Here is a 27,336-nt window from a genome sequence, read left to right as displayed (position 1 = left end):
CAAATGGGCACACGCGCATGGGCACACACGCATGGGCACACACAAATGGGCACACACGCATGGGCACACACGCACGGGCACACACAAATGGGCACACACGCACGGGCACACACAAATGGGCACACACGCATGGGCACACACGCACGGGCACACACAAATGGGCACACACGCATGGGCACACATGCACAGGCACGCCAAGAGGCGTCACCAGACAGTGACCTGGAACCAGGAACCCTGGCCGATCGCCTCAAGCGGTGCTGAGGCTAATTCCTGTCACCACAAAGGCCAAGAACACAACCCAGGCAGGGAGGGATTAATCCGAGAACCTCCTGCATCACTCTGAGGCTCACGAGCACTCTCGGGCCAAGTGAACTATGGAGAAGCAAAGACAGACTAAGCAGAAGGTGATTGATCTATTGATCGGATTACCTTGTCTTGAGAACCTTAAATATATTAAAATCAACAGCGATCACAGAATTTACACAGAAAACTAAGGATAGACGCAGTCATTCTTCGAACACCCCTTTACACACGCACACAGAATCAATCGCCCTTTGATGACAGCCCTTTCACAGATAAATATTTCACCTCCCGTTCAATTAGCCACAAGGTACGCAAGGCCGGCAGAGAATGAGGGAGCGAGGTTGCGATAAATCGACCCAGTCCTGCACAGTTCGGGACGCGAGGTCCTGCTCCAGCTCTTTGCAAAGGCCACAAGGTACCCTGGTTAACAATTGGCTATCGGCAAAGACTGCAGTCAATGTACCAGAGTATACTACCAAACACTCCCAGGGCAGGTACAGGGGGTTAGATACAGAGTAAAGCTCCCTCTACACTGTCCCATCAAACACTCCCAGGGCAGGTACAGGGGGTTAGATACAGAGTAAAGCTCCCTCTACACTGTCCCACCAAACACTCCCAGGGCAGGTACAGGGGGTTAGATACAGAGTAAAGCTCACTCTACACTGTCCCATCAAACACTCCCAGGGCAGGTACAGGTACAGCACGGGGTTAGATACAGAGTAAAGCTCCCTCTACACTGTCCCACCAAACACTCCCAGGGCAGGTACAGCACGGGGTTCGATACAGAGTAAAGCTCCCTCTGCACTGTCCCATCAAACACTCCCAGGGCAGGTACAGGTACAGCATGTGGTTCGATACAGAGTAAAGCTCCCTCTACACTGTCCCATCAATCACTCCCAGGGCAGGTTCAGCATGTGGTTAGATACAGAGTAAAGCTCCCTCTACACTGTCCCATCAAACACTCCCAGGGCAGGTACAGGTACAGCATGGGGTTAGATACAGAGTAAAGCTCCCTCTACACTGTCCCATCAAACACTCCCAGGGCAGGTACTGGGGGTTAGATACAGAGTAAAGCTCCCTCTACACTGTCCCATCAAACACTCCCAGGGCAGGTACAGGTACAGCACGGGGTTAGATACAGAGTAAAGCTCCCTCTACACTGTCCCATCAAACACTCCCAGGGCAGGTACAGCACGGGGTTAGATACAGAGTAAAGCTCCCTCTACACTGTCCCATCAAACACTCCCAGGGGCAGGTACAGTGTGGGTGGTCCCCATTACTGCCGTTAAATCCACCAAAATGTAAACCCCCCCCCCCACCACCAACAAGGCCTGTGGGCTGAGGCCTCAGAGGGAAAATGTGGAAATGGACAGTCAGCACATTCAGGCTCCGTGTTCACCAGACCGGGGCAATGGGCGCCAGTCAGCCAACAAAACATTAAAAGTGAAGAAAGTCACGGTTAAATTGAACACAATTTCGGCCCGTCGAATCTCGCAACGCTTCCTGGCAAGTCTGTAACACAAGGAGGAGATTTGAATGGACCCAAAATTGCGCTGATCCTCGACATTACCCCAACCCAGCTCCAACATCTGTCCCACCACCTGGAATAGTTTGAAATCCAACAAAGGTCATTCGGTTGCAGGGTCAACAGGCTGGGAGGTAAATGGAAAGTGGAATTCAACACCCCCCCACCATCCTTCTCCAGACTCTTCCCTTTGAAGCTTTGCGGCAGCCATCTTGAGTGTACCAGCACTGCTTTTGAAAGCGGACGTCGACGGGGCTTTGCGGCTGCCATCTTGTGTGTACCAGCGAGGATCCAGGCAGTTGTGCAACGATGGTAGCCACCATCTTGAGTGTACCAGCTTCAATGTGTGCCATCAGTGCCTCTGCAGCCACCATCTTGAGTGTACCAGCTCTGACATGTGCACCAGTCTCAAAAGCCACCACCTTGAGTGTACCAGCTGTAATATGGGCACCAGTGCCTCTGCAGCCACCATCTTGGGTGTATCAGCTCCAAATTGTGCCATTCGTGCCTCTGAAGCCACCATCTTGGGTGTACCAGCTCCAAATTATGTCATCAGTGGCGCTGCAGCCACCATCTTGAGTGTACCAGCTGTATAATATGGGCACCAGTGCCTCTGCAGCCACCATCTTGAGTGTACCAGCTCTACGAAGTGCAGCAGTCTCTGAAGCCACCATCTTGAATGTACCAGCTCCACTATGTGCAGCAGTCTCTAAAGCCACCATCTTGAGTGTACCAGCTTGACGATGTGCAGCAGTCTCTAGAGCCACCATCTTGAGTGTACCAGCTTCAATATGTGACATCAGTGGCTCTGCAGCCACCATCTTGAGTGTACCAGCTGTATAATCTGGGCACCAGTGCCTCTGCAGCCACCATCTTGAGTGTACCAGCACCCACTTCAGGGAGAGGCATCGACCCTGGTGTGAAGGAGCCTTTGGCAAGAACTTCCGGCAACATCGGAATGGGCCCAGATCCGGATTCATAAAGTCCGGACAAACTCGCCCTGGTAATTTTGAGCTGCGCGCATTTAAAGACACGCACAATCGAGTTTGTAAAAAATAGAATCGAGCATCTAGCGGTTGGAGTGGAGCAGGGAGACTTTCGTTGGGTGGGAGAAGCTGGTACTGAACGAACAGTGCAGGACCAGGAGGGTGTGGACCAGAGGGAGGTCCCAAGGCACCCCGGGCGACAGAGGTCCTTTAAAACTGAATGTTCCCCTCCACCGCAGTGAGGATTACCTCGATCCAGATCCTCAAGGCCACATCACTCGGAGCCACCATGTAGAATAGCCGATCGTAGGTCTTCAAACAGAAGGTCAGAGATGGGTTCGGACTCTGTGGGGCCAGAAACACAAAAAATAGTCAGGGGTGAAGCCTTATCGGGAAGGCCGAAGCCATTGTTTTCAGTCCCCGCCACAAACTGCGTTCCCCAGGCCCCCGACTCCCTCCCTCTCCCCAACTCCTGTCTGAGGCTGAACCAGCCGGTTCCCAACCTCGCTCTCATATCTGACCCTGAAATGAGCTTCCGGCCACATACCCGCAGCATAACTAAACCCGCCTGTTTCCCCCTCCGTAACATCGCCCGTCTCCACCCCCCGCCTCAGCTCATCCGCTGCTGAAACCCTCATCCCTGCCTCCGTTACCTCCAGACGTGACCATTCCAACACACTCCTGGCCGGCCTCCCACATTCTACCCGACGTAAACTAGAGGTGATCCAAAACTCGGCTGTCCCCGTGTCCTAACTCGCACCGAGTCCTGCTCACCCATCACCCCCTGTGCTCACTGCCCCGTGTCCTAACTCGCACCCAGTCCCGCTCACCCATCACCCCCTGTGCTCACTGCCCCTGTGTCCTAACTCACACCAAGTCCCGCTCACCCATCACCCCCTGTGGCCACTGCCCCGTGTCCTAACTCGCACCCAGTCCCGCTCACCCATCACCCCCTGTGCTCACTGCCCCTGTGTCCTAACTCACACCAAGTCCCGCTCACCCATCACCCCCTGTGGCCACTGCCCCGTGTCCTAACTCGCACCGAGTCCCGCTCACCCATCACCCCCTGTGCTCACTGTCCCCGTGTCCTAACTCACACCGAGTCCCGCTCACCCATCACCCCCTGTGCTCACTGTCCCCGTGTCCTAACTCACACCGAGTCCCGCTCACCCATCACCCCCTGTGGCCACTGCCCCGTGTCCTAACTCGCACCGAGTCCCGCTCACCCATCACCCCCTGTGCTCACTGTCCCCGTGTCCTAACTCACACCGAGTCCCGCTCACCCATCACCCCCTGTGCTCACTGTCCCCGTGTCCTAACTCACACCGAGTCCCGCTCACCCATCACCCCCTGTGCTCACTGCCCCGTGTCCTAACTCGCACCGAGTGCCACTCACCCATCACCCCCTGTGCTCACTGCCCCGTGTCCTAACTCACACCCAGTCCCACTCACCCATCACCCCCTGTGCTCACTGACCCCGTGTCCTAACTCACACCCAGTCCCACTCACCCATCACCCCCTGTGCTCACTGACCTACATTGGCTCCCAGTTAAGCAACGCTTCGATTTCAAAATTCTCATCTTTGTTTTCAAATCCATCTTGGCCTTCGACCCTCCCTATCTCTGTAACCTCCTCCAGCTCCTACACCCCTCCCTGTCTCTGTAACCTCCTCCAGCCCCTACACCCCTCCCTATCTCTGTAACCTCCTCCAGCCCCTACACCCCTCCCTATCTCTGTAACCTCCTCCAGCCCCTACACCCCTCCCTGTCTCTGTAACCTCCTCCAGCTCCTACACCCCTCCCTATCTCTGTAACCTCCTCCAGCCCCTACACCCCTCCCTATCTCTGTAACCTCCTCCAGTCCCTACATCCCTCTCTATCTCTGTAACCTCCTCCAGCCCCACAACCCCCCGAGATCTCTGCACTCCTCTAACTCTGCCCTCCTGACCATCCCTGATTATAATCGCTCCACCATCGGTGGCCGTGCCTTCTGTTGCCTGGGCCCCAAGCTCTGGAACTCCCTCCCTAAACCTCTCCGCCTCTCTAAACCTCTCTTTCCTCCTTCAAGACGCTCCTTAAAACCCACCTCTTTGACCCAGCTTTGGGTCACCTGCGTTAATTTCTCCTTACGTGGCTTGGTGTCAAATTCCTTTACCTCATTACGCTCCTGTGAAGCACCTTGGGACTTTTCACGACGTTAAAGTCGCTATCTAAATACAAGTTTTTGTTGTATGCCCTGAACGAGGAGACCATGCAGGTGTCCTTGTACAGAAAGTTAGTCTGCAGGTACAGCCATTGGGAAGGCAAAGGGGCTCGTTGGTCTTTATTGCAAGAGGGTTGGAGTATAAGGATAAGGAAGTCCTGCTACAATTGTACAGGGCCCTGGTGAGACCACACCTGCAGTACTGAGCACAGTTCTGTTCTCCTTATCTGAGGAAGGATATACTTGCCTTGGAAACGATACGACGGAGGTTCGCCAGACGGATTCCTGGGACGAGAGGATTGTCCTATGGTGAGCGATTGTGTAGAATGGGCCCATATTCTCTGGAGTTTAGAAGAATGAGAGATGATCGCATTGAAACACACCATATTATGAGGGGGAGTGACAGGGTAGATGGAGGGAGGGTGTTTCCCCCCCCGGGGCTGGGGAGTCTAGAACCAGGGGCCACACAGTCTCAGGATAAGGGGTCGGCCATTGAGGACTGAGATGAGGAGGAATTTCTTCACTCGGAGGGGGGTGAATCTTTGGAATTCTCTGCCCCAGAGGGCTGTGGAGGCTCACTCGTTGGGTATATTCGAGGCTGTGATCGAGGGGTTTTTGGACTGTCGGGATATGGAGATCGGGCGGCGAAAGTGGGGTTGAGGTCGAAGGTCAGCCGTGATCGTATTAAATGGCGGAGCAGGCTCGAGGGGCCGAATGGCCGACTCCTGCTCCTGTTCCTGATGTTCTTAAAACCAGACCGTACAGCAATTTTTTTTTTCACAACTTATATGCCACATTCTCTTTCTCTGCTTTTCATTGATGGACACTCACAGTATCCACTCCAAATCATTCTCTCCCCGTGCTGTCAAACTCCTCCCTCCCTACTTCCAAAATCCCAAACACAGCACCTTCAGACCAGGTCCCCATCTCCGACTTCAACCTTGCTGTTACCTTCTGCCTTGGCCTTCCGAATAAGAACTTGGAACTTAAGAACATCAGAAATAGGAGCAGGAGTCGGCCATTCGGCCCCTCGAGCCTGCTCCGCCATTTAATACGATCATGGCTGATCCGATCATGGACTCAGCTCCACTTCCCCGCCCGCTCCCCATAACCCTTCACTCCCTTATCGCTCAAAAATCTGTCTATCTCCACCTTAAATATATTCAATGACCCAGCCTCCACAGCTCTCTGGGGCAGAGAATTCCACAGATTTACAACCCTCTGAGAGAAGAAATTCCTCCTCATCTCAGCTTTAAATGGGTGGCCCCTTATTCTAAGACCATGCCCCCTAGTTCTAGTCTCCCCCATCAGTGGAAACATCCTCTCTGCATCCACCTTGTCCAGCCCCCTCATAATCTGATACGTTTCGATAAGATCACCTCTCATTCTTCTGAATTCCAATGAGTAGAAGCCCAACCTCCTCAACCTTTCCTCATAAGTCAACCCCCTCATCTCCGGAATCAACCGAGTGAACCTTCTCTGAACTGCCTCCAAAGCAAGTATATCCCTCCTTAAATACGGAGACCAAAACTGCACGCAGTACTCCAGGTGTGGCCTCACCAATACCCTGTATAACTGGAGCAAGACTTCCCTGCTTTTATACTCCATCCCCTTTGCAATAAAGGCCAAGATACCATTGGCCTTCCTGATCACTTGCTGTACCTGCATACTATCCTTTTGTGTTTCATGTACAAGTACCCCCAGGTCCCGCTGTACTGCAGCACTTTGCAATCTTTCTCCATTTAAATAATAATTTGCTCTTTGATTTTTTCTGCCAAAGTGCATGACCTCACACTTTCCCACATTATACTCCATCTGACAAATTTTTGCCAACTCACATCGAAATGGGCTCCCTCCCAACGAGGGGGCAGAGAACCACAAGCTTACCGTCGAGGCACTCCGCAAATGGTCAAAGTACACCTCTTCGATGGCCTGGAAATAGATGACACCCTTAAGCTTTGTCTCCAATTTGTCTAGAGATAGAAAGCAACAGAGTCATTGTTGACCAAAAGCAACAAGACCGTAAACACTCACTCCCTCCACCACCTCCAACACTCACTCACTCCACCACCGGCGCAGTGCGGCACTCCCTCAGTACTGCTCCTCCGACAGTGTGGCGCTCCCTCAGTACCGCCCCTCCGACAGTGCGGCGCTCCCTCAGTACTGCCCCTCCGACATTGCGGCGCTCCCTCAGTACTGCCCCTCCGACAGTGCGGCACTCCCTCAGTACTGCCCCTCCGACAGTGCGGCACTCCCTCAGTACTGCCCCTCCGACAGTACGGCGCTCCCTCAGTACTGCCCCTCTGACAGTACGGCGCTCCCTCAGTACTGCCCCTCCGATAGTACGCCACTCCCTCAGTACTGCCCCTCCGACAGTGCGGCGCTCCCTCAGTACTGCCCCTCCGACAGTACGGCGCTCCCTCAGTACTGCCCCTCCGATAGTACGCCGCTCCCTCAGTACTGCCCCTCCGACAGTGCGGCGCTCCCTCAGTACTGCCCCTCCGACAGTGCGGCACTCCCTCAGTACTGCCCCTCCGACAGTGCGGCGCTCCCTCAGTACCGCCCCTCCGACAGTGCGGGGCTCCCTCAGTACTGCCCCTCCGACAGTGCGGCGCTCCCTCAGTACCGCCCCTCCGACAGTGCGGCGCTCCCTCAGTACCGCCCCTCCGACAGTGTGGGGCTCCCTCAGTACTGCCCCTCCGACAGTGCGGCGCTCCCTCAGTACCGCCCCTCCGACAGTGCGGCGCTCCCTCAGTACCGCCCCTCCGACAGTGCGGGGCTCCCTCAGTACTGCCCCTCCGACAGTGCGGCGCTCCCTCAGTACCGCCCCTCCGACAGTGCGGCGCTCCCTCAGTACTGCCCCTCCGACAGTGCGGCGCTCCCTCAGTACTGCCCCTCCGACAGTGCGGCACTCCCTCAGTACTGCCCCTCCGACAGTGCGGCACTCCCTCAGTACCGTCCCTCCGACAGTACGGCGCTCCCTCAGTACTGCCCCTCCGACAGTGCGGCGCTCCCTCAGTACTGCCCCTCCGACAGTGCGCCGCTCCCTCAGTACTGCCCCTCCGACAGTGCGGCGCTCCCTCAGTACCGCCCCTCCGACAGTACGGCGCTCCCTCAGTACTGCCCCTCCGACAGTACGGCGCTCCCTCAGTACTGCCCCTCTGACAGTGCGGCGCTCCCTCAGTATCGCCCCTCCGACAGTGCGGCACTCCCTCAGTACTGCCCCTCCGACAGTGCGGCACTCCCTCAGTACTGCCCCTCCGACAGTGCGGTGCTCCCTCAGTACTGCCCCTCCGACAGTGCGGCGCTCCCTCAGTACCACCCCTCCGACAGTACGCCGCTCCCTCAGTACCGTCTGGACGGAGCGTCGAGCCGTCTGTTGGGCGGCTCCCTACCTGTGAAGTAGGTCAGACGTCTCTTGGCGCAGTTGAACACAAACCATCGCTTCCTCCAGGTCTTGATGCGGCCGCCCATCTTGGTGAGAAAGCCCCGACACACTTTCCCCGTCATCGTCAGGTGCGGACACGCCTCCACCCCATGACCGGAAGCTTCTACGTGGGCGCGCAGGTCGAAGGTCGTCTTGACGATTGGCATCCACTGAACCCTCGGGCCCTTCTGTCCAGAGCAAGAGAGGATGCACAAGGGTATTGCTTCAACCCTGCAGGTGACATTCACTAAAGTAACAACTCCCTGCATTTATATAGCGCCTTTAATGCAGTAAAACGTCCCAAGGCACCTCCACAGGGGCGATTATCAGGAAGAATTTGACAGCGAGCCACAAAAGGAGATATTGGGACCAAACGCTTGGTCAAGGAAGTCGGTTTTAAGGAGGGTATTTAAGGAGGAGAGAGAAGTGGAGAGGTTTAGGGAGGGAGTTCCAGAGGTGAAGGCACGGCCACCGATGGTGGAGCGATGGAAATCGGGGGATGCTCCAGAGGGCAGAATTAGGGGAGCGCAGAGATCTGGGAGGGTTGTAGGGGCTGGAGGAGGTTACAGAGATAGGGAGGGGTGTAGGGGCTGGAGGAGGTTACAGAGATAGGGAGGGGTGTAGGGGCTGGAGGAGGTTACAGAGATAGGGAGGGGTGTAGGGGCTGGAGGAGGTTACAGAGATAGGGAGGGGTGTAGGGGCTGGAGGAGGTTACAGAGATAGGGAGGGGTGTAGGGGCTGGAGGGGGTTACAGAGATAGGGAGGGGTGTAGGGACTGGAGGAGGTTACAGAGATAGGGAGGGGTGTAGGGGCTGGAGGAGGTTACAGAGATAGGGAGGGGTGTAGGGGCTGGAGGAGGTTACAGATAGGGAGGGGTGTAGGGCCTGGAGGAGGTTACAGAGATAGGGAGGGGTGTAGGGGCTGGAGGAGGTTACAGAGATAGGGAGGGGTGTAGGGGCTGGAGGAGGTTACAGAGATAGGGGGGGTTGTGGGGCTGGAGGAGGTTACAGAGATAGGGAGGGGTGTAGGGACTGGAGGGGGTTACAGAGATAGGGAGGGGTGTAGGGGCTGGAGGAGGTTACAGAGATAGGGAGGGGTGTAGGGGCTGGAGGAGGTTACAGAGATAGGGAGGGGTGTAGGGGCTGGAGGAGGTTACAGAGATAGGGAGGGGTGTAGGGGCTGGAGGAGGTTACAGAGATAGGGAGGGGTGTAGGGGCTGGAGGGGGTTACAGAGATAGGGAGGGGTATAGGGGCTGGAGGAGGTTACAGAGATAGGGAGGGGTGTAGGGGCTGGAGGAGGTTACAGAGATAGGGAGGGGTGTAGGGGCTGGAGGAGGTTACAGAGATAGGGAGTGGGGGAGGTGGAGGGCGTTGAGGAGGCCATGAAGGTTCTCTTGCACCCTTGGGATGTACCTGGTTGTAGGGGAACGTGTTGCAACACCACCGGGAGTGCAGAAGCTCCCTGTGGAGACACCAGACCATAATGGCGCAGCGAGACACCCAAACACCACGACATACCTCTGTGTTTGCTGGAGGCTGGGGTTGGGGATTGGATTCCACGGGCTCTCCGACCAGCAACCTCTCTCCAGTCCGGGCCTTCTCCGATACTCTGCTACGTGCCTCCTGAAGGGAACCAGAACAGGGCCATCAAGCAGTTTCTGCCTGGTCCGTGGGTCAGTCAGCCCAGACCACTGATAAAACCCACACACAACAACAACTTGCATTGATATAGCGTGCTGAACGTAGCGAAACGTTCCAAGGCGCTTCACAGGACGAGATGTTTGACACCGAGCCGCAGAAGGCGAAGGTAGGACAGGTGACCAAAAGCTGGGTCAAAGAGATGGGTTTTAAGGAGCGCCTTGAAGGAGGAGAGAGAGACGGAGAGGTTTAGGGAGGGAGTTCCAGAGCTTGGGGCCCAGGCAACAGAAGGCACGGCCACCGACGGTGGAGCGATTATAATCAGGGATGGTCAGGAGGGCAGAATTAGAGGAGCGCAGAGATCTCGGGGGGTTGTGGGGCTGGAGGAGGTTACAGAGATAGGGAGGGGTGAGGGCCATGGAGGGATTTGAACACGAGGATGAGAATTTTGAAATCGAGGTGTTGCTTAACTGGGAGCCAATGTAGGTCAGTGAGCACAGGGGGTGATGGGTGAGTGGGACTCGGTGCGAGTTAGGACACGGGGCAGTGAGCACAGGGGGTGATGGGTGAGTGGGACTCGGTGCGAGTTAGGACACAGGGCAGTGAGCACAGGGGGTGATGGGTGAGTGGGACTCGGTGCGAGTTAGGACACGGGGGCAGTGAGCACAGGGGGTGATGGGTGAGTGGGACTGGGTGTGAGTTAGGACACAGGGCAGTGAGCACAGGGGGTGATGGGTGAGCGGGACTCGGTGCGAGTTAGGACACAGGGCAGTGAGCACAGGGGGTGATGGGTGAGTGGGACTCGGTGCGAGTTAGGACACGGGGGCAGTGGGCACAGGGGGTGATGGGTGAGTGGGACTCGGAGCGAGTTAGGACACGGGGGCAGTGAGCACAGGGGGTGATGGGTGAGCGGGACTCGGTGCGAGTTAGGACACGGGGGCAGTGAGCACAGGGGGTGATGGGTGAGCGGGACTCGGAGTGAGTTAGGACACGGGGACAGTGAGCACAGGGGGTGATGGGTGAGCGGGACTCGGTGCGAGTTAGGACACGGGGACAGCCGAGTTTTGGATCACCTCTGGTTTACGTCGGGTAGAATGTGGGAGGCCGGCCAGGAGTGCGTTGGAATGGTCAAGTCTGGAGGTAACGGAGTTACCAGGGCCCCATTGGCTGTTGGTAACCCTCCAGTCAGGAACGTCTTCCTCCTGCCTCTTGCCTCCCGCTCTCGATCCCACGAGCCAGGGGTGGGACACCGGCTCTCCGCTCCCACGGGAAGGGCCTGGGCTCCGATTCTTACCCCTGCCTGCAGGAGGCGCTCCTTCTCGGCCAGTGCTGCTCTCAGCTTCCTCTCCATCTCAGCCAGGACCTCCACTGAACATCCAGTACTGCAAGACACCCAGGTCAGGGACAGGAGTCACTTCGAGCGCACAGAAACAGGCCTGTCGGCCCAACAGGGCCCTGCCCGAGTTTAGTAGAACATAAGAAATAGGAGCAGGAGTCGGCCATTCGGCCCATCGAGCCTGCTCCGCCATTTAATAAGACCATGGCTGATCCGATCATGGACTCAGCTCCACTTCCCCGCCCGCTCCCCATAACCCTTCACTCCCTTATCGCTCAAAAATCTGTCTATCTCCACCTTAAATATATTCAATGACCCAGCCTCCACAGCTCTCTGGGGCAGAGAATTCCACAGATTTACGACCCTCTGAGAGAAGAAATTCCTCCTCATCTCAGTTTTAAATGGGCGGCCCCTTATTCTAAGACCATGCCCCCTAGTTCTAGTCTCCCCCATCGGTGGGAACATCCTCTCTGCATCCACCTTGTCGAGCCCCCCTCATAATCTGATACGTTTCGATAAGATCACCTCTCATTCTTCTGAATTCCAATGAGTAGAGGCCCAACCTCCTCAACCTTTCCTCATAAGTCAACCCCCTCATCCCCGGAATCAACCGAGTGAACCTTCTCTGAACTGCCTCCAAAGCAAGTATATCCTTTCGTAAATACGGAAACCAAAACTGCACGCAGTACTCCAGGTGTGGCCTCACCAATACCCTGTATAACTGGAGCAAGACTTCCCTGCTTTTATACTCCATCCCCTTAGCAGTAAAGGCCAAGATACCATTGGCCCTTCCTGATCACTTGCTGTACCTGCATACTATCCTTTTGTGTTTCAGGCACAAGTACCCCCAGGTCCCGCTGTACTGCGGCACTTTGCAATCTTTCTCCACTTAAATAATAACTTGCTCTTTGATTTTTTTTTCTGCCAAAGTGCATGACCTCACACTTTCCCACATTGCACTCCATCTGACAAATGTTTGCCCACTCACTGAGCCTGTCTCTGTCCTTTTGCAGATTTTGTGTGTCTTCCTCCACACGCGCTCGCCCCATGCATCTCCCACCAACACCATTGTCCGCGGTCTGACCTCTGACCTCTCACCTGCGGAGGCTGGACGCCCGGGTCAGGCGGACGGAGCCGCTGGTCTGGTTGGATGGGCCGGGGAGGGTGTCGGGCCGGAGGCAGGGAGAGCAGCTCAGGTCCAGCGGGGGCGAGGAGATCTTGGGCCTCGGTCGGCTGAAGCTGTTGGTCCGATGCAGGGCCACCAGGGACAGGAGCTGCATGGGGGCCAGGACCAGGCCTGAAAACACACACACACACACACACACACAACCACCGGGGGGTGGTAGTGGGGTTGCGTCAGTCAGACAGCAGCAAACCCGCATTTACATAGTGCCCGCCACGTCCCCGGAGCGATTCTCAAACAACAACTTCACACACCGAGCCACGCAGGGAGAGACTAGAGAGAGAGGCAACCGATAGCTGGGTCAGAGAGGTCGGATTAACAGAGCATCTCGAAGGAGGACAGAGAGAGAGAGAGAGAGACGGAGAGGTTTAGCGAGGGAGTTCCAGAGCTTGGGGCCCAGGCAACAGAAGGCACGGCCACCGATGGTGGAGCGATTATAATCAGGGATGGTCAGGAGGGCAGAGTTAGAGGAGTGCAGAGATCTCGGGGGGTTGTGGGGGCTGGAGGAGGTTACAAAGATAGGGAGGGGTGTAGGGGCTGGAGGGGGTTTCAGAGATAGGGAGGAGTATAGGGGCTGGAGGAGGTTACAGAGATAGAGAGGGGAGAAGAGGGAAACTTCAAATCGGGAGCCAATGTAGGTCAGCGAGCACAGGGGGTGATGGGTGAGTGGGACTCGGTGCAAGTTAGGACACGGGGGCAGTGAGCACAGGGGGTGATGGGTGTGTGGGACTCGGTGCGAGTTAGGACACGGGGCAGTGAGCACAGGGGGTGATGGGTGAGTGGGACTCGGTGCAAGTTAGGACACAGGTCAGTGAGCACAGGGGGTGATGGGTGAGTGGGACTCGGTGTGAGTTAGGACACGGGGCAGTGAGCACAGGGGTGATGGGTGAGTGGGACTGGGTGTGAGTTAGGACACAGGGACAGTGAGCACAGGGGGTGATGGGTGAGTGGGACTGGGTGTGAGTTAGGACACGGGGGCAGTGAGCACAGAGGGTGATGGATGAGTGGGACTCGGTGCGAGTTAGGACACGGGGCAGTGAGCACAGTGGGTGATGGGTGAGTGGGACTCGGTGCGAGTTAGGACACAGGGACAGTGAGCACAGGGGGTGATGGGTGAGTGGGACTCGGTGTGAGTTAGGACACGGGGCAGTGAGCACAGGGGGTGATGGGTGAGTGGGACTCGGTGCGAGTTAGGACACGGGGGCAGTGAGCACAGGGGGTGATGGGTGAGTGGGACTCGGTGCGAGTTAGGACACGGGGGCAGTGAGCACAGGGGGTGATGGGTGAGTGGGACTGGGTGTGAGTTAGGACACGGGGGCAGTGAGCACAGGGGGTGATGGATGAGTGGGACTCGGTGCGAGTTAGGACACGGGGCAGTGAGCACAGGGGGTGATGGGTGAGTGGGACTCGGTGCGAGTTAGGACACGGGGGCAGTGAGCACAGGGGGCGATGGGTGAGCGGGACTCGGTGTGAGTTAGGACACAGGGGCAACAGAGTTTTGGAAGAGTGGATATAAAAGGGGTCAGAGGGTCTAGTAAGGAGGGGGAACTGAGGGAAATCTTTATTAGTCGGGAAATTGTGTTGGGGAAATTGATGGGATTGAAGGCCGATAAATCCCCAGGGCCTGATGGACTGCATCCCAGAGTACTTAAGGAGGTGGCCTTGGAAATAGCGGATGCATTGACAGTCATTTTCCAACATTCCATTGACTCTGGATCAGTTCCTATCGAGTGGAGGGTAGCCAATGTAACCCCACTTTTTAAAAAAGGAGGGAGAGAGAAAACAGGGAATTATAGAGCGGTCAGCCTGACATCGGTAGTGGGTAAAATGATGGAATCAATTGTTAAGGATGTCATAGCAGCGCATTTGGAAAATGGTGACATGATAGGTCCAAGTCAGCATGGATTTGTGAAAGGGAAATCATGCTTGACAAATCTTCTGGAATTTTTTGAGGATGTTTCCAGTAAAGTGGACAAAGGAGAACCAGTTGATGTGGTATATTTGGACTTTCAGAAGGCTTTCGACAAGGTCCCACACAAGAGATTAATGTGCAAAGTTAAAGCACATGGGATTGGGGGTAGTGTGCTGACGTGGATTGAGAACTGGTTGTCAGACAGGAAGCAAAGAGTAGGAGTAAATGGGTACTTTTCAGAATGGCAGGCAGTGACTAGTGGGGTACCGCAAGGTTCTGTGCTGGGGCCCCAGCTGTTTACACTGTACATTAATGATTTAGACGAGGGGATTAAATGTAGTATCTCCAAATTTGCTGATGACACTAAGTTGGGTGGCAGTGTGAGCTGCGAGGAGGATGCTATGAGGCTGCAGAGTGACTTGGATAGGTTAGGTGAGTGGGCAAATGCATGGCAGATGAAATATAATGTGGATAAATGTGAGGTTATCCACTTTGGTGGTAAAAACAGAGAGACAGACTATTATCTGAATGGTGACAGATTAGGAAAAGGGAAGGTGCAACGAGACCTGGGTGTCATGGTACATCAGTCATTGAAGGTTGGCATGCAGGTACAGCAGGCGGTTAAGAAAGCAAATGGCATGTTGGCCTTCATAGCGAGGGGATTTGAGTACAGGGGCAGGGAGGTGTTGCTACAGTTGTACAGGGCCTTGGTGAGGCCACACCTGGAGTATTGTGTACAGTTTTGGTCTCCTAACCTGAGGAAGGACATTCTTGTTATTGAGGGAGTGCAGCGAAGATTCACCAGACTGATTCCCGGGATGATGGGACTGACCTATCAAGAAAGACTGGATCAACTGGGCTTGTATTCACTGGAGTTCAGAAGAATGAGAGGGGACCTCATGGAAACGTTTAAAATTCTGACGGGATTGGACAGGTTAGATGCAGGAAGAATGTTCCCGATGTTGGGGAAGTCCAGAACCAGGGGTCACAGTCTAAGGATAAGGGGGAAGCCATTTAGGACCGAGATGAGGAGAAATTTCTTCACCCAGAGAGTGGTGAACCTGTGGAATTCTCTACCACAGAAAGTTGTTGAGGCCAATTCACTAAATATATTCAAAAGGGAGTTAGATGAAGTCCTTACTACTCGGGGGATCAAGGGGTATGGAGAGAAAGCAGGAAGGGGGTACTGAAGTTTCATGTTCAGCCATGAACTCATTGAATGGTGGTGCAGGCTAGAAGGGCCGAATGGCCGACTCCTGCACCTATTTTCTATGTTTCTATGTTTACGGAGAGTAGAACATGGGAGTTGTTATGTATGTAAACATTACTAATGTGTAAGACTTGCCACTAGGGGGCGTACCTGTGGGAGACCCAAGGGTCACCTGCACACCCCGGGCAAGCAGGTATAAATGGCAGTCTACCATGCTGCCTCCTCAATCTGGAGTTACATTAAAGAGACCAAGGTCACGACAGTGAGCATAGATATATGTCTTGTGGAGTTATTCTAAACGTAACAGGAGGCCTGTTGAAGGAGTAAAGGCAGGGATGAGGGCTTCAGTAGTGGATGAGCTGAGGCAAGGGCGGAGACGGGCGATGTTACGGAGGTGGAAATACTCACGGGGTTAGATACAGAGTAAAGCTCCCTCTACACTGTCCCATCAAACACTCCCAGGGCAGGTACAGGGGGTTAGATACAGAGTAAAGCTCCCTCTACACTGTCCCATCAAACACTCCCAGGGCAGGTACAGGTACAGCACGGGGTTAGATACAGAGTAAAGCTCCCTCTACACTGTCCCATCAAACACTCCCAGGGCAGGTACAGGGGGTTAGATACAGAGTAAAGCTCCCTCTACACTGTCCCATCAAACACTCCCAGGGCAGGTACAGGTACAGCACAGGGTTAGATACAGAGTAAAGCTCCCTCTACACTGTCCCATCAAACACTCCCAGGGCAGGTACAGGGGGTTAGATACAGAGTAAAGCTCCCTCTACACTGTCCCATCAAACACTCCCAGGGCAGGTACAGGTACAGCACAGGGTTAGATACAGAGTAAAGCTCCCTCTACACTGTCCCATCAAACACTCCCAGGGTTACAATTGCTGAATTCCCTGTTCTATAGCAGGGCGCTAACTGTGTGCGCTGGGGATGTTCTGAAGCGATCGCTCTCCTGCGACCTTTGCCCTCTGCCCTCTGCTCCCTGGTGTTCGGGTCAGAGGTCAGCGCAGCGTTTTCCCGTCCTGTTCGTTACCTTTCTCGTGCAGCGAGACGGGTCGCTCTGTCTCTGCTCTCCCCCGACCTTCCCGCCGCCTACGAGGCAAACTCACGGAGCCGTTCTCACAGAGTGAGGGGTCCTGTGGGGGGAAAAATAGGGGTAAATCATCGCTTCGTCAGACAGAGAGAAAGAGAGAGAGACAGAGAGAGAGAGAGAGACAGAGAGAGAGAGACAGAGAGAGAGAGAGAGACAGGGAGAGACAGAGAGAGAGAGACGGAGAGACAGAGAGAGAGAGACATTGAGAGAGAGAGAGACAGAGAGAGAGAGAGAGAGAGGCAGAGAGAGAGAGAGAGAGAGGGACAGAGAGAAAGAGAGAGAGAGAAACAGAGGGAGAGAGAGAGACAGAGAGAGAGAGACAGAGACACAGAGAGAGACAGAGAGGGAGAGAGATAGAGACACAGAGAGAGACTGAGAGAGAGAGAGAGACAGAGAGAGAGAGAGAGACAGAGACACAGAGAGAGACAGAGAGACAGAGAGAGAGAGAAACAGAGAGAGCGAGAAACAGAGAGAGAGCGAGAAACAGAGAGCGCGAGGGATCAAGAGAGCCAGAGAGAGAGAGACAGAGAGAGAGAGAGAGACAGGGAGAGAGAGCCAGAGGCAGAGAGAGAGAGAGAGTGAGAGAGAGGGACAGAGAGAAAGAGAGAGAGAGAGAAACAGAGGGAGAGAGAGACAGAGAGAGAGAGACAGAGACACAGAGAGAGACAGAGACACAGAGAGAGACTGAGAGAGAGAGACTGAGAGAGAGAGACAGAGACACAGAGAGAGACTGAGAGAGAGGGACAGAGACACAGAGAGAGACAGAGACACAGAGAGACAGAGAGAGAGGGACAGAGACACAGAGAGAGACTGAGAGAGACAGAGAGAGAGACTGAGAGAGAGAGACAGAGACACAGAGAGAGACTGAGAGAGAGAGACTGAGAGAGAGAGACAGAGACACAGAGAGAGACTGAGAGTGAGAGAAACAGAGATAGAGAGAGACAGAGACACAGAGAGAGACAGAGACACAGAGAGAGACTGAGAGAGAGACACAGAGAGACAGAGAGACACAGAGACACAGAGAGAGACTGAGAGAGAGAGACAGAGACACAGAGAGAGACAGAGACACAGAGAGAGACTGAGAGAGAGACACAGAGAGACAGAGAGACACAGAGACACAGAGAGAGACTGAGAGAGAGAGACAGAGACACAGAGAGAGACAGAGACACAGAGAGAGACTGAGAGAGAGAGACTGAGAGAGAGAGACTGAGAGAGAGAGACAGAGACACAGAGAGAGACACAGAGAGACTGAGAGAGAGACAGGGATAGTGTTATGTATTGATGCTAGCGGTCACTAGACACCAGGCGGACCCTGTCGGAAGTCACCGGGCTGTACGTGTGTGTGCACGAGCCCTGGTTTATAATTGCTGGTACCATGCCATGTAAGCACTTTGGACCAGGTTTGCACTTGAGTGAGCTTACAGTAACAAGTCCTTCGAGTTATTATATGCATTACAATTGGTGACGAGGTAACTTAAGAGCCTTCGCATTCACAATGGGCACCATTGGAATTGTGGAGAGATTGGTGGATGGTGAGGATTGGGTGGATTTTATCGACCGCCCGGATCAGCATTTTGTGGCCAACAAAACGGAGGAAGCTGATGACAGTTAGGCGCAGGGCGGTTTTCCTCACCGTTTGTGGTCCAAAGATTGACGGCCTTATGAAGAATCTTCTCTCGGGCTGCACGTCCAACGGACAAAGACTGCGGAGAGTTGTGCGCTCTGGTGCGTGACCATCTCAAGCCAAAAGAGGGGAGCGTCATCTCACGCTATCGCTTCTGCACACATGTTCGTGCTGAGGGCCAGGACGTGTCAGGGTTCGCGCTGCAAGACATGCCGCGAGATTTCTTCGTGGTCGGCATCAACCATGGTGCGATCCTCCGGAATGTATTGGCTGCAGAAACGCTGGATTTGAGCAAAGGCCATCGCAACTCCCCAGCCATGCATGACGACGGATGATAATTTAAGGCAGGTATCATCGAAGAGTCGGAGCTCCACGGCAAGTACTGTAAACAAGATTGCGTCGTCGTCTGGCAGGGCTGCTTATGGCAGGGCCCGCTCGACTGCTTACGTGAAACCTATAGCTGCTCAAAGTCCGCCAACGGGTACGAATCCGATTTCGCCCTGTTGCCGTGGTGGGGGCAAGCATCGGCATCACCAGTGTCGCTTTAAACAGTGCATCTGTAACGGCTGTTCGAAAGTGGGGCATCTTCAGCAAATGTGCCCGCAACTGAGCAAGCGTGCCGCTGCTCGTCACATTGGTGATGATGGCCAGTCCAGTGCTGGCTCGGATATGCAACCCGAGATATCCGAGGAGAAAGTGCACGGCCTGTATTCGTTCCTGACAAAGAGCCAACCGATAATGTCAAGCTGAGCGGCGTGCCTGTATCGGTGGAGCTGGACACGGGTGCGAGTCAGTCGATAATGAGCCAAAGGGCATTCGACAAGCTGTGGGACACTGAGGCGGTGAAGCCTAAGCTGAGTCCAGTCAGTGCCAAGTTGCGTACTTACACTAAGGAACTCATACCGGTGATTGGCAGTGCTGCAGTCAAGGTGTCGTATGATGGTGCGGTTCCCGATTTACCATTATGGATCGCCCCAGGCAATGGTCCAATGCTGTTCAGCAGGAATTGGCTCGAGAAAATCAAATGGAACTGGAATGATATCAAACCGTTGTCCTCGGTGGATGACACTTTGTGTGCTCAAGTGCTGAAGAAGTTTCCTTCTTTGTTTGAACCGGTCATTGGCAATTTTACTGGAGCCCAGGTGCAGATTCACCTGGACTCCAACGCAAGACCTGTCTATCATAAAGCTCGGTCTGTTCCGTACATGATGAGGGAGAAGGACGAAATTGAGCTTGCCAGACTCAAACGTGAAGGGGTCATATCACCGGTCAAATTTAATGAATGGGCCAACCCTATCGTTCCTGTGTTAAAGAGTGATGACACTGTCAGGATCTGTGGAGACTACAAGGTTACGATGAACCGATTTTCGAAACAGGATCAGTATCCACTGCCGAAGGCTGATGACCCATTCGCCATGCTAGCTGTTGGAAAGTAGTTCACTAAGCTAGATTTGATGCCGGCCTATATGACACAGGAGCTGGTCAACACATCGAAGAAACTCACCTGCATCAACACCCATAAAGGACTGTTTGTCTACAACAGGTGTCCTTTTGGAATCCGGTCGGCTGCTGCCATATTTCAGAGGAACATGGAGAGTCTACTGAAGTCCGTTCCGAGAACCGTCGTGTTTCAAGATAACATTCTGGTCACAGGTCGTGACACGGCTGAACATCTGAACAATCTCGAGGAAGTCCTACATCGTCTGGACAAAGTGGGACTCAGGCTGAAACGTTTGAAGTGTGTCTTCATGGCACCTGAAGTTGAATTCCTGGGGAGGAAAATTGTTGGCCGACTGATTCGAAAACCAATGCCATCAAAAATGCACCCTGAACTCAGAATGTGACGGAGCTGCGTTCATTCCTTGGGCTACTCAACTACTTCGGTAATTTCTTACCCAGATTGAGCACTTTATTAGAGCCACTGCACATGCTGCTCAGAAAAGGTGACAACTGGGTCTGGGGTGGGTCTTAAGATAGAGTTTTTGAGAAAGCCAAGAATCTGCTCTGTTCGAACAACTTGCTTGTTCATTATGATCCGTGTAAGCGTCTTGTATTGGCTTCGTCATATGGGGTTGGCTATGTACTCCAATAAACAAATGAGTCGGGTAACTTACAACCTGTTGCGTATGCCTCGAAAAGTTGATCAAAGGCGGAAAGAGCCGACAGCATGGTAGAAAAAGCTTTGGCCTGTGTGTATGGGGTCAAAAAGATGCATCAGTGCCTGTTTGGTCTACGCTTTGAACTAGAAACGGATCACAAGCCACTCATTTCATTGTTCTCGGAAAACAAAGGCATTAATACCAATGCATCGTCCCGTATCCAGAGGTGGGCGCTGACATTGCCTGCCTATGACGATGTTATTCGTCACAGACCTGACACACTGAGAATTGTGCCGATGCACTGAGTCATCTGCCGTGGCCCATACCTGAAGTGGAGAGGCCTCAACCTGCAGATCTACTGTTAGTAATGGGATGCCTTTGAGAGTGAAGGAACCCCTGTCACTGATCAACAAGTTAGCATCTGGACCAGCCATGACCCGCTTTTATCGGTTGTGAAACGTTGTGTCCTCAGTGGTGATTGGTCTGCCATACCTTTTGGAGATGTGTGAGGAGACCAAACCCTGCAACCGTCGCAAAGATGAGCTGTCCATTCGGTCAGACTGTCAACTGTGGGGCAATCGCGTTGTTATGCCGAAGAAAGGCAGCGAAGAATTTGTACGTGAACTACATCGCACTCATCCCGGTACTGTCATGATGAAAGCCATCGCCAGGGCTCATGTTTGGTGGCCTGGAATTGACTCTGAGCTGGAAGCATGCGTGCATCAGTGCAACACTTGCATGCAGCTCAGCAAAGCACCAGCGGAGTCTCCGCTGAGTCTGTGGTCGTGGCCGTCCAAACCTTGGTCCAGGATCCACATCAATTTTGCGGGCCCTTTCCTGGGAAAGATGTTTTTAGTTGTGGTGGCTGCACATTCTAAGTGTATTATTATTTCATCCAGTGCATCCACAGCTTCCATTGAGAGCCTTCGTGTCATGTTTGCTACTCATGGTCTGCCTGACATCGTTGTGAGCGACAACGCACTTTGCTTCACTAGTCTGGAGTTCCAGGAGTTCATGAAACTCAATGGTATCAGACATGTGAGATCAGCTCCATTTAAACCTGCTTCTAATGCTCAAGCAGAGCGTGCCATTCAAACGACCAGGCAAAGTATGAAACGTGTGACTCAGGATCCACGGCAGACTTGTTTGTCCTGTATACTGCTTAGTTACAGGACAAGACCCCACACGCTTACCGGGGTCTCCTCTGCTGAACTACTGATGAAGAAAAATCTCAAGACCAGGCTTCCTCTTGTCCATCCTGGTTTGAATGATCGTGCTGAAAACAGACGTCAAAGTCAGCAATGGTGCTATGATCGTGCTGCTGTGTCACGTGACATCTCGGTCAACGATCCGGTTTACGTACTGGACTCTGGTCAAGGTCCAAAGTGGATCGCTGCCACTGTTATGGCCAAGGAGGGTGACAGAGTGTTTATTGTCGTGCTCAAGATAAGAACATAAGAACATAAGAATTAGGAACAGGAGCAGGCCATCTAGCCCCTCGAGCCTGCTCCGCCATTCAACAAGATCATGGCTGATCTGGCCGTGGACTCAGCTCCACTTACCCACCCGCTCCCCGTAACCCTTAATTCCCTTATTGGTTAAAAATCTATCTATCTGTGACTTGAATATATTCAATGAGCTAGCCTCAACTGCTTCCTTGGGCAGAGAATTCCACAGATTCACAACCCTCTGGGAGAAGAAATTCCTTCTCAACCCGGTTTTAAATTGGCTCCCCCATATTTTGAGGCTGTGCCCCCTAGTTCTAGTCTCCCCGACCAGTGGAAACAACCTCTCTGCCTCTACTATGTCTATCCCTTTCATTATTTTAAATGTTTCTATAAGATCACCCCTCATCCTTCTGAATTTCAACGAGTAAAGACCCAGTCTACTCAATCTATCATCATAAGGTAACCCCCTCATCTCCGGAATCAGCCTAGTGAATCGTCTCTGTACCCCCTCCAAAGCCAGTATATCCTTCCTTAAGTAAGGTGATCAAAACTGCACGCAGTACTCCAGGTGGATGGAATACAATGTCGGAAAATGTGAGGTCATCCACCTTGGGAAAAAACAACAGTAAAAGGGAATATTATTTGAATGGGGAGAAATTACAACATGCTGCGGTGCAGAGGGACCTGGGGGTCCTTGTGCATGAATCCCAAAAAGTTAGTTTGCAGGTGCAGCAGGTAATCAGGAAGGTGAATGGAATGTTGGCCTTCATTGCGAGAGGGATGGAGTACAAAAGCAGGGAGGTCCTGCTGCAACTGTACAGGGTATTGGTGAGGCCACACCTGGAGTACTGCGTGCAGTTTTGGTCACCTTACTTAAGGAAGGATATACTAGCTTTGGAGGGGGTACAGAGACGATTCACTCGGCTGATTCCGGAGATGAGGGGTTACCTTATGATGATAGATTGAGTAGACTGGGTCTTTACTCCTTGGAGTTCAGAAGGATGAGAGGTGATCTTATAGAAACATTTAAAATAATGAAAGGGATAGACAAGATAGAGGCAGAGAGGTTGTTTCCACTGGTCGGGGAGACTAGAACTCGGGGGCACAGTCTCAAAATACGGGGGAGACAATTTAAAACCGAGTTGAGAAGGAATTTCTTCTCCCAGAGGGTTGTGAATCTGTGGAATTCTCTGACCAAGGAAGCAGTTGAGGCTAGCTCATTGAATGTATTCAAATCACAGATAGATAGATTTTTAACCAATAAGGGAATTAAGGGTTACGGGGAGCGGGCGGGTAAGTGGAGCTGAGTCCACGGCCAGATCAGCCATGATCTTGTTGAATGGTGGAGCAGGCTCACGGGGTTAGATGGCCTACTCCTGTTCCTAATTCTTATGTTCTTATGTTCTTATGAGAGACAGACAGAGACAGAGAGACAGAGAGACAGAGAGAAAGACAGAGTGAGAGACAGAGAGAGAGAGACAGAGAGACAGAGACAGAGAGAGCGAGAGACAGAGAGAGCGAGACAGAGCGAGAGACAGAGAGAAAGAGAGAGAGAGAGAAAGAGAGAGAGAAAGAGAGAGAGAGAAACAGAGAGAGAGAAAGAGAGAGAGAGAAAGAGAGAGAGAGAGAGACAGACAGAGAGATAGACAAGGAGACAGAGACAGAGAGAGAGACAAAGAGAGCGACAGAGAGAGCGACAGAGAGAGAGACAGAAAGCGACAGAGAGAGAGAGAGAGAGTTGCACACTCAGTTCCTGGGATTGGCTGGGAAGAGAGGGGAAGAATGATTGCGGGAGGGGAGGGGTAGTGATTGGAGGGGGGAGGGGGAGGGAGTGAGGGAGGGATTGAGAGCGAGTGAGCGAGGGGGAGGGGGAGAAAGTGAGGGAAAGAGCGAGGGAGGGAGTGGGAGAGAGCGAGTGAGCGAGGGGGAGGGGGAGAGAGCGAGGGAGAGAGCAAGGGAGGGAGTGGGAGAGAGCGAGTGAGTGAGGGGGAGGGGGAGAGAGCGAGGGAGAGAGCGAGGGAGAGAGGGGGAGAAAGCGAGGGAGGGAGGGAGCGACGGAGAGAGGGATGGGGAGGAGCGAGGGAGGGAGGGTGAGGGAGAGAGGGAGGGAGGGGGAGAGAGTGAGGGAGGGAGGGAGGGAGCGAGTAAGCGAGGGATACACACCTTGAGGAAGGCCTCGGTTGCCGAGAGGCGTGTAGTGGAGAGGACACACGGTGCTGAACCCATCAGCTCACTACTCCCATCCCCTACAGGCCCTGGGATTGGCCTATTCACAACCCGCGGGTGCTGGAAAGGGAAACATGGAGAGGGTCACATCTGCTGTCCCACCCGTCTCTCTCCCCTCACATCCCCCACTGCCCCTGGCTCAGCAAAACCTGCCCTCCCTCAGCTGGGCTATCAGACTATGGGGGGCATCGCACTCACTCAGTGTCCTGCACCGGTCGGAGGTCAACAACAACTCTCATGTGTACAGTCACCTTAACATCGTAAAACACACCACAAGGCCGTCCACAGGAGCGTACATCAGTCAGAATTTAACACCGAGACACATAAGCTGATATTAGGACAGGCGGCCATAGCTGGGTCAAAGAGGTCGGTTTTAAGGAGCGTCTTCAAGCAGGAGAGAGAGGCGGAGAGGTTTAGGGAGGGAGTTCCAGAGCTTGGGGGCCCAGGCAGCTGAAGGCACGGCCACCGATGGTGGAGTGATGGAGATCGGGGGGATGGGCAAGAGGCCAGAATTGGAGGAGTGCAGAGATCTCTGGGATGGTTGTAGGGGCTAGAGGGGGTTATAGACATAGGGAGGAGTGTAGGGGTTGGACGAGGTTACAGAGATAGGGAGGGGTGTAGGGGCTGGAGGAGGTTACAGAGATAGGGAGGGGTGTAGGGGCTGGAGGAGGTTACAGAGAATGGGAGGGGTTTAGGGGCTGGAGGGGGTTACAGAGATAGAGAGGGGTGTAGGGACTGGAGGAGGTTACAGAGATAGGGAGGGGTATAGGGGCGGGAGGAGGTTACAGAGATAGGGAGCGGTGTAGGGGCTGGAGGAGGTTACAGAGATAGGGAGGGGTGTAGGGACTGGAGGAGGTTACAGAGATAGGGAGGGGTGTAGGGGCTGGAGGAGGTTATAGAGATAGGGAGATATGTAAGGGGTTGGAGGAGGTTACAGAGATAGGGAGGGGTATAGGAGCGGGAGGAGGTTACAGAGATAGGGAGAGGTGTCGGGGCTGGAGGGGGTTACAGAGATAGGGAGTGGTGTAGGGGCTGGAGGAGGTTACAGAGATAGGGAGGGGTATAGGGGCGGGAGAAGGTTACAGAGATAGGGAGGGGTGTAGGGGCTGGAGGAGGTTACAGAGATAGGGAGGGGTGTAGGGGCTGGAGAAGGTTACAGAGATAGGGAGGGGTATAGGGGCGGGAGGAGGTTACAGAGATAGGGAGGGGTGTCGGGGCTGGAGGGGGTTACAGAGATAGGGAGGGGTATAGGGGCGGGAGGGGGTTACAGAGATAGGGAGGGGTATAGGGGCGGGAGGGGGTTACAGAGATAGGGAGGGGTGTAGGGGCTGGAGGAGGTTACAGAGATAGGGAGGGGTGTCGGGGCAGGAGGAGGTTACAGAGATAGGGAGGGGTGTAGGGGCTGGAGGGGGTTACAGAGATAGGGAGGGGTGTAGGGGCTGGAGGAGGTTACAGAGATAGGGAGGGGTGTAGGGGCTGGAGGAGGTTACAGAGAAAGGGAGGGGTGTAGGGGCTGGAGGAGGTTACAGAGATAGGGAGGAGTGTAGGGCTGGAGGAGGTTACAGAGATGGGGAGAGGTGCAGGGGCTGGAAGGGGTTACAGAGATAGGGAGGGGTGTCGGGGCTGGAGGGGATTACAGAGATAGGGAGGGGTGTAGGAGCTGGAGGAGGATACAGAGATAGGGAGGGGTGTAGGGGCTGGAGGAGGTTACAGAGATAGGGAGGGGTGTAGGGGCTGGAGGTGGGTTACAGAGATAGGGAGGGGTGTCGGGGTTGGAGGGGATTACAGAGATAGGGAGATGTGTCGGGGCTGGAGGGGGTTACAGAGATAGGGAGGGGTGTCGGGGCTGGAGGGGGTTACAGAGATAGGGAGGGGTGTAGGGGCTGGAGGGGGTTACAGAGATAGGGAGGGGTGTAGGGCTGGAGGAGGTTACAGAGATAGGGAGGGGTGTAGGGGCTGGAGGAGGTTACAGAGATAGGGAGGGGTGTAGGGTTGGAGGAGATTACAGAGATGGGGAGAGGTGTAGGGGCTGGAGGGGGTTACAGAGAGAGGGAGGGGTGTAGCGGCTGGAGGGGGTTACAGAGATAGGGAGGGGTGTAGGGGCTGGAGAGGATTACAGAGATAGGGAGGGTGCAGGGGCTGGAGGAGGTTACAGAGATAGGGAGGGGTGTAGGGCTGGAGGAGGTTACAGAGATAGGGAGGGGTGTAGGGCTGGAGGAGGTTACAGAGATAGGGAGGGGTGTAGGGGCTGCAGGGGGTTACAGTGATAGGGAGGGGTATAGGGGCTGGAGGAGGTTACAGAGATAGGGAGGGTTGTAGGGGCTGGAGGGGGTTACAGAGATAGGGAGGGGTGTAGGGGCTGGAGGAGGTTACAGAGATAGGGAGGAGTGTAGGGCTGGAGGAGGTTACAGAGATGGGGAGAGGTGTAGGGGCTGGAGGGGGTTACAGAGATAGGGAGGGGTGTCGGGGCTGGAGGGGGTTACAGAGATAGGGAGGGGTATAGGAGCTGGAGGAGTTTACAGAGATAGGGAGGGGTGCAGGGGCTGGAGGAGGTTACAGAGATAGGGAGGGGTGTCGGGGCTGGAGGGGGTTACAGAGATAGGGAGGGGTGTCGGGGCTGGAGGGGGTTACAGAGATAGGGAGGGGTGTAGGGGTGGACGGGGTTACAGAGATAGGGAGGGGTGTAGGGCTGGAGGAGGTGACAGAGATATGGAGGGGTGTAGGGGCTGGAGGAGGTTACAGAGATAGGGAGGGGTGTAGGGTTGGAGGAGTTTACAGAGATGGGGAGAGGTGTAGGGGCTGGAGGGGGTTACAGAGATAGGGAGGGGTGTAGGGGCTGGAGGGGGTTACAGAGATAGGGAGGGGTGTAGGGGCTGGAGGGGATTACAGAGATAGGGAGGGGTGTCGGGGCTGGAGGGGGTTGCAGAGATAGGGAGGGGTGTCGGGGCTGGAGGGGGTTACAGAGATAGGGAGGGGTGCAGGGGCTGGAGGAGGTTACAGAGATAGGGAGGGGTGCAGGGCTGGAGGAGGTTACAGAGATAGGGAGGGGTGTAGGGCTGGAGGAGGTTACAGAGATAGCTAGGGGTGTAGGGGCTGGAGGGGGTTACAGAGATAGGGA

At 54.3% G+C, this 27,336-nt stretch overlaps 1 protein-coding gene across 1 annotated transcript in view; it reads right to left on the bottom strand.

Annotated features, from left to right (window-relative positions):
* Nucleotides 1–1,587: 1,587 nt before the first annotated feature.
* The window catches only part of LOC139240440 (pleckstrin homology-like domain family B member 3), a 75,199-nt gene continuing 49,450 nt past the window's right edge, over nt 1,588–27,336 (bottom strand). The window contains exons 7-14 of the mRNA XM_070868966.1: nt 24,156–24,278; nt 16,762–16,864; nt 12,516–12,714; nt 11,376–11,463; nt 9,962–10,066; nt 8,412–8,631; nt 6,904–6,989; nt 1,588–3,159 (exon numbers count right to left, since the gene is read on the bottom strand). Of these exons, the coding sequence (XP_070725067.1) occupies nt 3,025–3,159; nt 6,904–6,989; nt 8,412–8,631; nt 9,962–10,066; nt 11,376–11,463; nt 12,516–12,714; nt 16,762–16,864; nt 24,156–24,278 (1,059 nt within the window). The 3' untranslated portion in view covers nt 1,588–3,024. The remainder of the gene's footprint in view (nt 3,160–6,903; nt 6,990–8,411; nt 8,632–9,961; nt 10,067–11,375; nt 11,464–12,515; nt 12,715–16,761; nt 16,865–24,155; nt 24,279–27,336) is intronic.

This window comes from Pristiophorus japonicus, chromosome 31 (assembly GCF_044704955.1).
Source record: "Pristiophorus japonicus isolate sPriJap1 chromosome 31, sPriJap1.hap1, whole genome shotgun sequence".
NCBI lineage: Eukaryota > Metazoa > Chordata > Chondrichthyes > Pristiophoridae > Pristiophorus > Pristiophorus japonicus.
This window is presented reverse-complemented; position numbering and strand designations above follow the sequence as displayed.